Raw genomic sequence first — 12,499 nt, 5'->3', positions numbered from 1 at the left:
TGCTATTTCTCTAAGATTATAAATAACAATGCTAGTAATCCCAGAGTCTTATTTTCGACGATTGATCGTCTGTTAAACCAGGTAACTCAAAGGAATGCCTCCTAAGTACTTCCAGTAAAACCTGTGAGGCTATCGCTGTATTTTTCAATCAAAAAATTAATGATATTAGAAATAACATAGTATATCTCCCCAACACTAAGGATCCTCCTAAACCCCAGTACTCCATAATAAACAAATTAAAGTCTTTCACTAGGATAGATTTACCTGATTTACATAAAATAATTTCTCAAATGAAACCCTCCACCTGTGCCCTTGACCCAATACCAACTAATTTTTTCAAAGAAGTATCGGGCGTGCTTATTGATAATGTTCTGGACATAGTAAATTCGTCATTAGATATGGGGGTCTTCCCAGACTGTCTTAAGACTGCGGTAGTTAAACCCCTACTTAAGAAAAATAATCTCGATCCCTCTGCTCTTGAAAATTATAGACCCATCTTTAACCTGCCTTTCTTAAGTAAAATTCTAGAGAAGGCAGTCATTATACAGTTAAATGAGCACCTCAATAAACCTGCTATTCTTGATAAATTTCAGTCAGGTTTTAGAACAAATCACAGCACAGAAACTGCACTCGTTAAAGTAGTAAATGACTTGCGGGTAAATGCAGACAGAGGCCATTTATCTGTTCTCATCCTCTTAGATCTGAGTGCCGCATTTGACACCATTGATCATAATATTCTTAAGAATCGCCTTAGTCAATGGGTGGGCCTCTCTGGCAGTGTCTTAAATTGGTTTGAATCCTACCTGGCAGGGAGAAAATTCTTTGCTAGCTGTGGTAATTATAACTCAAAGACACATGATATCCTATATGGTGTTCCACAAGGATCTATCCTGGGTCCGCTGCTCTTCTCAATCTACATGCTTCCATTAGGTCAGATTATCTCAGGGCACAACGTGAGCTACCACAGCTATGCTGATGACACACAGCTGTATTTATCAATAGCACCTGATGACCCCAAATCTCTTGATTCGCTAACACAATGTCTAACCTGTATGTCAGAATGGATGAATAGTAACTTTCTCAAATTAAATAAAGAAAAAAACGAAATCTTAGTGATTGGCAATAATGGATACAATGAGGCTATTAGAAATAAACTGGATGCATTAGGATTAAAAGTCAAATCGGAGGTAAAAAGCTTAGGGGTAACCGTTGATTGTAATCTGAATTTTAAATCGCATATTAATCAGATCACTAGGACAGCATTTTTTCACCTAAGAAACATAGCAAAAGTTAGACCTCTTATATCATCGAAAGATGCAGAGAAATTAGTTCATGCGTTTGTTTTCAGTCGGCTAGATTACTGTAACGCACTCCTCTCAGGACTACCCAAAAAAGACATCAATCGTTTGCAATTAGTGCAGAATGCAGCTGCTAGAATTCTTACCAGGAAAAGAAAATCCGAACACATTTCTCCAGTTTTGATGTCACTACACTGTTACCTGTGTCATTCAGAATTGACTTTAAAATTCTGCTTATGGTTTATAAAGCTTTAAATAATCTTGCCCCGGTTTATATATCGGAATGTCTGACACCCTATATTCCAAATCATAACCTCAGATCCTCAACTGAGTGTCTCCTTAGAATTCCAAGAGCAAAACTTAAAAGAAGTGGTGAGGCGGCCTTCTGCTGTTATGCACCTAAAATTTGGAATAGCCTGCCAGTAGGAATTCGCCAGGCTAATACAGTGGAGCACTTTAAAAAACTACTGATAACACATTACTGTAACATGGCCTTCTCATAACTTCACTGTAATTTAATCCTGATACTCTGTATATCCAATTCATTATAATAACTATTCATTCAAAATCTGTACTAACCCCTACTCTCTCTTCTGTTTCCTTTTCCGGTGTCCTGTTGGTGGTGGTGTGCGCCACCACCATCTACCCAAAGCACCATGATGTTCCAACAATGATGGATGGATTAAAAGCCAGAAGTCTGTACGACCATCAGCATCAAGTGACTCCATGAAAAACCCGAACTACAAAGAGGACTATTTCATTTATGTTAGGTAGAATGCCCAGAGGGGACTGGGCAGTCTCGTGGCCTGGAACCCCTACAGATTTTATTTTTTTCTCCAGCCTTCTGGAGTTTTTTTTTTGTTTTTTCTGTCCACCCTGGCCATCGGACCTTACTCCTTTCTATGTTAACTAATGTTGTCTTATTTTAATTTCTTATTTTGTTTTTTATTTTTCTTCTCTTCATTATGTAAAGCACTTTGAGCTACTTTTTGTATGAAAATGTGCTATAGAAATAAATGTTGTTGTTGTTGTTCAAGTTAGTAACTGAAAATCTCTGCAACATTACGACTGTGTGCAGTGCAGTAAAATAAACCCCACAGTATTCGTCGCTCCTTTTGAACAGCCGCATCTTTACAGGCCACACATTGTCTGGAATGATCTGCACTGACATTAGAGAAGCCCACTGGTCTCAGCATTTCAACTTGTTACCTTTGAAGAGGACACTCTTAATAAAAGTGCACATAAAGTGTGCCTATTGCTTTTGATGAATGACAAATCAAAGTGATTCTTACAATTATTACATTTTTCTCCTTCATCCAGGACATCTCTGGATCCTGTGATGGCACTTGAGGTGGACATGTCATCTCAGAACATGGACCCCGCAGTTGTACCTTATGAATTCTGTTCAGTCATCGTTATCTGCATGTGAACTAACAGAACTTGATGTGTGTAAAGCGTGTTAAACTTTATGCCAGTGTGATTAATGCATGTAATCGTCTGGTGTTTTTTAACTGTCTGCATTTGTAACACCACACAGTGCACTGACCTGTAGATGTAAATGTCATTTATACACCTAACGGGACACTGCCCAAGAATAAGTACAAATAAACCGAATTCACATTTCTCCGCACTCAGACATTTGTCCAGTTGTTGAGGATACTTGTGGCTGCTATCTCAGTCTATAAATACTTCACACTACACATGAATGTCAGTCGGTCAAACTTACCCCCATGCTCTGTAACTTTCTGTACACTCCAGCAGCAGTTTGTAGCCAAGGATGAAGAGTCGGAGGTCCTGCATTTCCAAATCTGAATACGTCTCCTTGATTGCTTCATTCACTACGTAGGTCACTGCACGGCTCTGGTACGGGTCAATGTGCTCGTCCTCCAGACAGAACTCAAACTTGATGGCCTCCAAAACCTGAGCACACGCCTTAGGTGACTGGGCCTCATATAAACACTGGCAAGCAAACAAAATCCGTTCTTCTTCTCCAATGCCTTCTTCAGCTGATTGACTGAGATCAAATATATTATTGAATAAAGGCTCTGAGAGGACGTCTGGGGGATTTTCCTGAAATAAACTTGACATTAATTTGGAATTTTTAATGGTAAGAAGTCCACACAGGAAATAAATCACATACTTCAGGTGACTTTCACTTGCGGTCAGGCTGAGCTGAAATATGTCGCTGATGTTGTTTTTATTTTCTAAAATCCAAACAGCAGCAAAAAACTCCTGCATTGTGTTATGGAGAAAGGCAAAGTAGGTTTCTTTGGAGGTAAGCGTCTCATCAATGCTGGTGGAGCCTAAGAAACAACGATTGACGGATTGACATGGCATTCTTTTCAGTTGACGATCAATAAGGTTTACACTTTTACTAAAAATGGCATCAAACGCTTTTTTGGCTAATATCATTATCTCCTCTTTATTTTGTTCAATATACTCATCAACATCTCCTGTCTCAGAATCTGCCTCCTTCAACATGTGCTGACCAACACAATGGCGGAATATGTGCACATAGAGCTCGGTCACCGTACTTGGAGTGCTCACAGAGGAGATTTTCTGTTGTAACTTCATGTGGCCTTCACTCAACATGTAGCACACGACTATGAATGCGTACTGCGGGACATGACAGAGACTGAAGACGTTGATGTTCTTCTCATACAACATCACATCTTCCTCACATATGCATTGGCCTTTAAGCGTAATCTTGAAATATTCAGAAATTGATTTTTCACCAAACCCACGAACTTCCACCCTACAGTCTACCCAGTCTGGTCGCTCCCGTTCTTCTACAGAAGGTCGACCAGTAACAATGATCTTGGCTTTTTCCAGTTCAGGTTTATTTAGTATTCTAGAAATAACTCTTTTAGTCTTCTCATCATGACATGTCTGGCAGATTTCATCAAAGCTATCAAATATGAGCAGCACATTGCCATTTTCATTTATGATATCTTTATAAAGATCGTCTTCAATCATTCTCTCTGGTTTACAGTAACTGAACAGTAAGGACCTCAGATCTTCAGAGTCTCTAACATGGCACAGAGTTCCTGCATCGCAATAAAAGACATAGTGACTGTTCTCAATGCTCTCGGCCCACAGATTCAGTAACTGGAGGACACAGAAGGTTTTCCCAATTCCAGGCTTCCCCACCAGTAGGATCCTCTTCTCTTTCATGGTCAGCAGGTCCTCAATGTTAATTGGCTTGTCTTCTTTAGGTATGTACCTTTTACATTTCTTTTTCCGCGACTTTTTGTATTTGTTTTCAGGGTAAACGTCAGACACGTCATTCACCAGAACAAGTGGTGTGTATTTAAACTGAAGCTCCTTCACATATTTGGCTAACAGCTTTCTGCTGTTTTCCCATTTTGAGTCCACAATCCTTCTTGCTGCTAACTTGAGTTGTGCTCTGTAAGATCCTGAACCTAAAAATGAAAAACACCAAAGTTAGTTCAACTGTTAGGGACGATACTTGACAAGCCTCGTTTTCTAGTGGCTTCATCTTTGAGACTATCCAGGAAACCTAAAAGGCAGTTAAGGACCTCGTTCTTGATCAACTCACGTCACACACAGGCTCCATGAGGACACTTAAAATGGAAAGCTGATGGACTGTAATTGTTTGAACTATCGGAGAAATGCCTGAAAATGCTAACTTCACAAAGAACAAACTCCAAATGGAAGCAGAGACATTCACATGTTTCACTAAAGTTGTGTCCAGTGTTGTGGTTTATAAAGAATTTGGACAACTTTTTATCACTTTTTGCCTAAATTTCTTTATGTTTGAATTGAATTCTGCATTCAGCTCCTTCTACTTACAGCTCCAAAGAGCAGAATCTACCGCAAACATCAGCCATTGTGTCATCTTTGTCATACCACATTACTTGGCACTCAGTGGCTGAACATCAAATGGTCACTCAGGCCAGCTGTGCCTTCAGGGAGGTGTCTACTCAGTGGCCACTTTGAAGTTGGTGCCAAAGTCAGGAGAGGCCAGGATAAGGTGACAAACCTGACCACCTGAACTCAAGGTAGTCTGCCTACTGGACAATGATGAGAGTGGAAGATGCAATTATTCATCTGCTGCACAAGGCTGGACAAAGCTTGCAGCACTGTGAGGATGATGTTCTTTGATTTCTCCAGTGCCTTTAATATCATCCAGGCATCCCTGGTAAGAGCTACGGTGGATGAACCTGTTGTCACACATGTGCGCTTAGGAAGCAGCCAGTTAGCCCACAGGTGAGTGATATTACAAGGGATGAAAGGTTAATTAAATGTACTAACGCCTCTCTCTTTCTATCAACAGAGTCAAAGAAGAAAAATCATAACTCACACATAATACTTCTGGTTATACAAAATGGCCACTTTCCAGCAATCCCATCTGTGAATTCCATCGGCGAAGATACTTCCGGCTCTCCGGAGATGATATCACTTCCAACTTCCACTTATGATGTAATTTCCGTCTTCACCATGATGATGTCATTTTCCGGCCCTCCGTGATGACGTCACTTTTTGGCCCTCCATGATGACATCACTTTCAGCTGTCTGTTTTGATGCCATATCCTCTCTATCATTTCCTGCCACCATTTTCTATATAAACTCCCACATAACTAGTACTCATCTATCAAATGCTTTGGTTTTTTGATCCGATTTTCACTATTTTTTCATTGTGTCCGGTGGATATTATACAGAGTCATTCCCCAAACCTTCTTGAAGTTTTCCTGAGTCTTTTTGTCTTATTACACTGTGGAGTCCTGTGTCATGGACTGTCTGTCAAGTAGGACTGCAGTTTGTGAGGCTCAGGGACTGTGAGAGCAACAATGGAGGACCACAAGAAACAGGCCTGTCTGATTTTCTCTTCATTCTGTACACACCACACTACAAATATAACAGTAGATCATGCCACTTGTGGAAATTCTAAGATGATTCTACATTTACGGGGATTACTGATGAGGGGAATGAGACAGAGGAGAGGAGTCAGGAGAAGAACTTTGAGAATTGTTTGTAACTCAGTATCCTCAAAACTGTAGATTTTCACTGCATCAACCAGCCTTTACACCTGGTCACTATTCAGGGAGTAGAAACTGAGATGGCACACTGCTACAAGTACTTGGGTGTCCTCATCAGGGAGAGACTGCACTTGTTATTGTAACACAAAGAAAGGGCAGAGCAGACTTCACATCTTCTACAAGTCTGAGATGGCCAATGTGGTGTGAGGGGCCAGTAACATCACAACAAGAGGAGACCACCAAATCAATAGGCTAATTAAAAACACAGTTATGGGTTACACTATGGACCCCTGGAGTTAGTCGCAAAGGAGAGAATGAAGACAAACTGAGTGCTGTTATGAACAATGCTGCACATCCCCTCTATGATACATCAACAACGAATCATTCAGCAGAAGAGTGTCAAGAAACACTTAAGGGAGCTCCTTTATGCCAAAAGCAATATGCCTGTATAGTGCCTCATGGGGAGTGGGGCTTTCAAGTCAGAAGTTTTCATTCTTTTTAGTAATTCTGGTGAGCATTTGAGAGGTGTTGTTGATATGTTATAATATATATCTATTAATTCATTGAGATTCTGTAAAAGTAAAATTTGACAAATAAAGATCAGTCTATCACTATTTTTAAAAATGGATTTACTCTTAGACTTATCATATATATGCACATCAACACAAAATGTTTAGTTGTTACTACACTGAGTTGTTAAATGATGTCCTGTTGAAATGTAAGAACACAGAGATAAAAAAGAAAACAAGTTTAAAGTTGACTCAGTTGGAATCAAGAAGGAGAAGAAAAATCCAATGTGGAGTTGTGTGACTTACTGAAGTAATTTTGTAAATCAAATTTCAGTAAGAGGATCACAGCTGGCCCACTGGCTCACTAGCTGTCTGTCTAATATAATGGTTTAGCATAATGGTTTGACATAATTATGCATTTGAAAGCACCTGACAAAGAACTTGTGTTCAAATGCACAGCATGTCGAAGGAGTGGTGCATATGGATGGGCTGCTCAGGTAGCATTTAGTGCCAGCGGATGATAGATAAATAACCAACATCACAGGAACAAATACTAAAGTAGTAAACGTGTTACCTAAAGAGGGGGAATGAAAGTGTCAAGACGTTCTTAGTGTCACACCCCTCAAATGACCGTTTAGGATGAGGTCTGTTAATTTACACATCTTATGTGAGGCTGCCCTGCTCCACTGTCAGACCGTACCAGAGCCCTCATAAAAAACTCATAAATACAATTAAAACAAAACTAAATCAAACAGAAGACACTTTGAAAACTGTTGACACAACTTTACTGGACAAAATCTTTACTTCAGTTAGAGACGATCTTTAACACTAAAATAGAATTTTTACATGAACTGGCTACATGGAATATTTCAATGTATTATTTACTAAACACAATCCTAGGTCTTTTGTTCCTCCAGTGGTCCCACATTGTAATGAAATCCGTTTTCTGTCCTACAATAGCAGGCCTGGGAGGCCACTTGACTTAAATAAAGTAACCCAAATGGTTCAGGAAAGCTTAATTCTGCTCTTAGATCAGCCATGACATCTCCTATCCCAGCCTTCTCTCTCCTCTTCTGTCCTCCTTCTCCGCTCTGGTCACAGAGATATTTGATTCTTTCTTGTCTATTCTTAGTATTTTGATATAAGACTGACAATTAAATTAAAACTCCCCACTTCTATTTGAAGTGTCTGTCTGTCTTTCTTTTTTCAGTTCTTCTCTTTCCACTGCTATACAAGATGAAGACTAATGATCTGCATGTCCTCCTACATGGAGGTCTCTCTGTGTTCCTTCACCACTTAACTTTTATTCCTGAAGTGTGACTGAACAGATCCGTAACTAGCGACTGATCACTTAGGTATTCATTATGGATGAATCATTTCAAGTGGGAGATCCAAAGCAAACATTCAAACTGGAGGGACATGTGCTTATGTTCAGTGAGCTCGAAAGAAAGGAAGAAAAGCAGCAGTTTGGTGTTCAGCTCAACGAGAAATTGAGGGAAGCAGACAAGAGAGTTTAGTCAGTGGAGATAACGACACACAGCAGGCAGTTAATGGGTGAAAGCAGCAATGGTGAGAAGGTCAGTGTGAGCTTTACAAGGCCAACAAGTGTTTAAAAAGGTTGCTGCATCCTTAAACTTATGCAGTAAATGTGTAATTTAAATACTGTACAGTTACAGTTCATAATTTTAACAACAAGGTAAGTCCTGTATGACGTTGGTCTTTTCAGAGGTTTATTAGGAGACATCAGCTAAGCCACCATCCTCACCTCAGGGCAGCTGAACTTAATGAGCAGGTGGCCAGCTGTGTTACGGTAGAGAAACAGTGAATTTTATTATGGGGTTCTTTAGTGTACCCCCAAAATGGTGCAAGAACAGACTGAAGATCAGAGGAAGAAGCAGGTGGGTCACAGTCAGGTGTAAGCACAAAGTAAAAATGAGCACCTCATCCGGGGGTATCCTGGTTATCCTTATTCTGTTTAGAGGCATCCAGCTGTTTTCAGGAACTCATGGAGCTGGATGGCAACTCTAATGATTCTGTAGGGTAGGAAGTCACTATAAAGGGTGATAACAGGGGATTTATGTTTTAGGGGGCTTGTCTCAGGGTCTCATACAGTGTGTTTCCTTCTTGGTGCACAGGTGCAGGGGTGGATAAGAGTGGGATGGATCCAGTGGTCACTGTTCACACAAATGGCATATGTGAGGATAAGCTGTCAGTTGTGCAGTTTAAATTTAAAGGCTTAGCCGCCACGCCGAGGAGCACAAAGGACATTTGGACTCAACAAGAAAGCATCAGAGATACAACTCTGATATTGGGGGTTTGTTGACCCCAAATATGTTGTGATACGGTCAGAGTTTCATCCTTATCTTAAGGGTGTTTCCTTTTTCTTATTTTCTATAAATGAATGCTGTAAATATTATTAATTTGATGTTAGTTTTCTTTTTTATCTGTTACTAGGTGTGTTTACCCCATGGAGCTGCATCTTTTCCAGTTTCCCAAAATCAAACAGCTACTGAGTTGGCAAGGTGGGATCCAGCATAACAAAAGACATTTCTCAGTCTAATAAAGTTCATTTTAAAAAAGTTTAAGGCTAAGAAAACTAAGAAAATATTTCTATCAATTTAACATATACAGGTATATATATAATATATATATATATATATATATATATATATATATATATATATATATATATATATATTACGGCATTCGAAGTCTGTGTCACAATCTGATTGTATGGGTGGTTACCTACCAGGTAACGCTTGTGAGGTAACCACCCATACAATCAGATTGTGACACAGACTTCGAATGCCGTAATGTAATTACCCTGATCTACATGCTGTCAAATAAAAAACGAACCACATGCCGTGGCACAACGTTAGGGGCATCGCCTCTGGCGCTGACGTCCGAGGTTCGATTCCCGAGAGGGAGTGCAGTGGAGTGTGTACACCTGATGAGCCCAGAATGAGGGCGAAACACGTGTCGTGTACTCTTTGCATTTATTTGACAGTAAACTATTTCAACCATATATATATATATATATATATATATATATAGTCACAGACGTGCAATTAGGAGGCAGTCAAAAAGCCTAAAGGTGAGTGAAATATCGCGAGATGAGGGGTTGTCACATGGTACTTACCTGAATCTCTTCATCTCTCAACAGGAAAACAGAAGAAAAATAATCACCTCCATTTCTGGGTTCCAAACTGGCCACCATGACGTCACTTCCGGCCATAACGAATGACTTCACTTCCGGTTCCTCCATTATGATGTTGTTTCCAGCTCCTGCATTCAACGTCACTTCCTGCCAACCATTTCCTGTTCCCATACTGCATTTTGTATAAAAACACCATCTTGTCTCATAAACTTTGTCAAATGCTACAATACAGTACTTTTGATCATTTACTTCGCTATTTTTGCTTCATTTTTGTTCATAGGACAATATTCAGGGATGGTCCTCAAAACTTTATCTTTGTGGAGTTTTTTTTTTTCCACAATATATATATATATTTAAATAGAGATATACATATATATTTACATGTACATATGTGCACACACACACTAATATTTACATATATGTTTCTGAGTAGATGTGCAAATCAGAGTTTCATTGCAGTATGCACACATGATAATAAACCTGGTACATCCTCCATTATGCCACTAAACTTTCTTTATGACTTCAGATACAACTACTGTATATACATCAGAGTCTTGGCATCACATTTACTGCCTTTAACTTAACCTGATCAGCTGGGATTCACCAAAGGCCGCTAAACTGCAGATGGCACACAACCCTTCCTAACCCTAATACAATATGCTGAGATTACCAAGATGCCTTGTCTGATCCTGACCTTTGACACAAAGAAGGCCTTTAACAGGATTCATCAGTTGTTTAATTGAACTCCTCAATAAATGTGGGCTAATCAGGCCTATGAAATACACTCTCACCCCTGTTCAAGGGGGCTTTCTGTTTTCTGTCTCTACTCTGTAGGGTGGTCTGTTGTCCCATTAATGTTTATGGTGGGCACTGATCCTCTTGCCGAGACATAATTATATCACTCACTGAACCACACAACTCTCAAGAAGGAACACAAAGAAAGCCCAGCCTGTTTGTTCAGGCCTCTTACTACAAGGTACGTTAAGCCAAATCACAAAGTTTGAATGTGGGCATCGACTCACAAATCAAAACTGAACTGCAGTTCACTTTTCCTTATAAATGGAGTGACAATTTGGTCACAAGCCTGGGTGTTTTTGTGACGCCTCCCAGTCATTTAATTTAGGAACTAAACTATAAACCTCATTTAGCTAAGATTCAATCCCAAAGCAATGACTATAAAAAACAAAAAGATCAGAAAATCTTGGGCAGGAAGGGTTGTGCTACAGAAAAAGAGGATTCTGACATTTTACCAAATCTAATCTTTTACATTTATTTTGTATTCTGTGTTGTTGCTGTTTAATAATTCAACCGCAGTTTGTTATTAATTTTTTATATGGGAAACTGAACTTTATTTGTCCCCAGTGAGAAATTGAGCTTTTAACAGAAGCTCTTTAAATAATTAAATCCACACATAGACACATAAATAAATAAATACACACACACACACTGTGGTCTGAACACACACCAGAATGACTACAAAGAACGAACATTTAAAAGAGAAAACTTCTGCCTTATCAGTCCCAGCCCCAGTAAGGTGCTACACAGGCGTATTGCTGTTTGTATAAAGGACCCCCAGTTGTGCTTCTTGACCCACTTCGGCTGAAGGATTCATCAGCCTTAAGTCGTCAGTGTTGATGAGTCACAGAGAGGATGTGCAGCGTTGTTCATAATGCCACTCAGGTTTATCTTCATTTTCTATTCCTCTACTACCTTCGGGGGCTACAGAGTGCGTCCCATAATGGAGTCTGCCCCTTTTATTAGCTTGTTGATTCAGTGGGCTTCTCCTGAAGTGATGTTACCGGCCTACACAACATATATTTTTTATTTAAAATTACACACAACTGCCAACAGAAAGGTGGATGAGTGGTAATGGTTTGAAGATGAGAGAAGGTGCTGCCTAAAATGAAAATAGAAGGACTTTGGACAAGTGGCTCTTACGTTCTGTCATGACAGGGAGGAAGATGTTGTGTGTCAAAGGGGGGATTGGTGGACTGCCTGATCCATGTTTACATGTGGTTGATAGAAACTGTGCTGGGCTCCCACTGCTGTATGCTGAGAACAAACATCTGATACAAATATACACAGATGACATCTGTCAACATCTAAAACGTCAGAGCACAGCCTGACCTTACAACACAGCAAGAAATTGGTGATACAGAAACAAGTGATGAAGAGCTGGAGATGAAGGAGATCTGCACAGACCACCGGTGAGATAAATCCCTCAAAAGGTTGTTGTTTGCAGCAGAGAGCATCACTACAGCCATCTGGTTGTTTACTGGAAACATTTTGTCATTTTAGTAAAAGACGCGAGTCACTAAATGAACACCGAATGGAATCATTCATGTAGAATGAGAAGAAGTTCAGGTGAAACAATGAGCAGATTAAAACAATTTAAACAAACTGCTAATTTCCTACAACTCAGAGGCAGACTGGCCAGACTGGGGCTAAATTTAAAGGATCAAAAGGAAAGGCTGACAAGTGCCATTGTCTGAGCTTTACATCAGTATCATACCCAAAATCACATTGTGTTAGGAA

General features: G+C 39.7%; 2 protein-coding genes across 2 annotated transcripts in view; one reads left to right on the top strand and one right to left on the bottom strand.

Moving 5' to 3' along the window:
- Positions 1-4,029, bottom strand: part of LOC127526732 (uncharacterized) — a 38,525-nt gene extending 34,496 nt beyond the window's left edge. The window contains exon 1 of the mRNA XM_051923231.1: positions 3,025-4,029. Within this exon, the coding sequence (XP_051779191.1) occupies positions 3,025-3,965 (941 nt within the window). The 5' untranslated portion in view covers positions 3,966-4,029. The remainder of the gene's footprint in view (positions 1-3,024) is intronic.
- LOC114643014 (uncharacterized) overlaps positions 1-12,499 on the top strand; it is a gene marked incomplete at its 3' end in the record, with an annotated part of 1,911,439 nt that overhangs the window by 1,586,614 nt on the left and 312,326 nt on the right. The gene's annotated exons all lie outside the window — the stretch shown is intronic.

Source organism: Erpetoichthys calabaricus, chromosome 2, assembly GCF_900747795.2.
Source record: "Erpetoichthys calabaricus chromosome 2, fErpCal1.3, whole genome shotgun sequence".
In the NCBI taxonomy this organism is placed as follows: Eukaryota; Metazoa; Chordata; class Cladistia; order Polypteriformes; family Polypteridae; genus Erpetoichthys; species Erpetoichthys calabaricus.
Note: the sequence above shows the minus strand (reverse complement) of the source record. Positions and strands in the feature narration are given on the sequence as shown.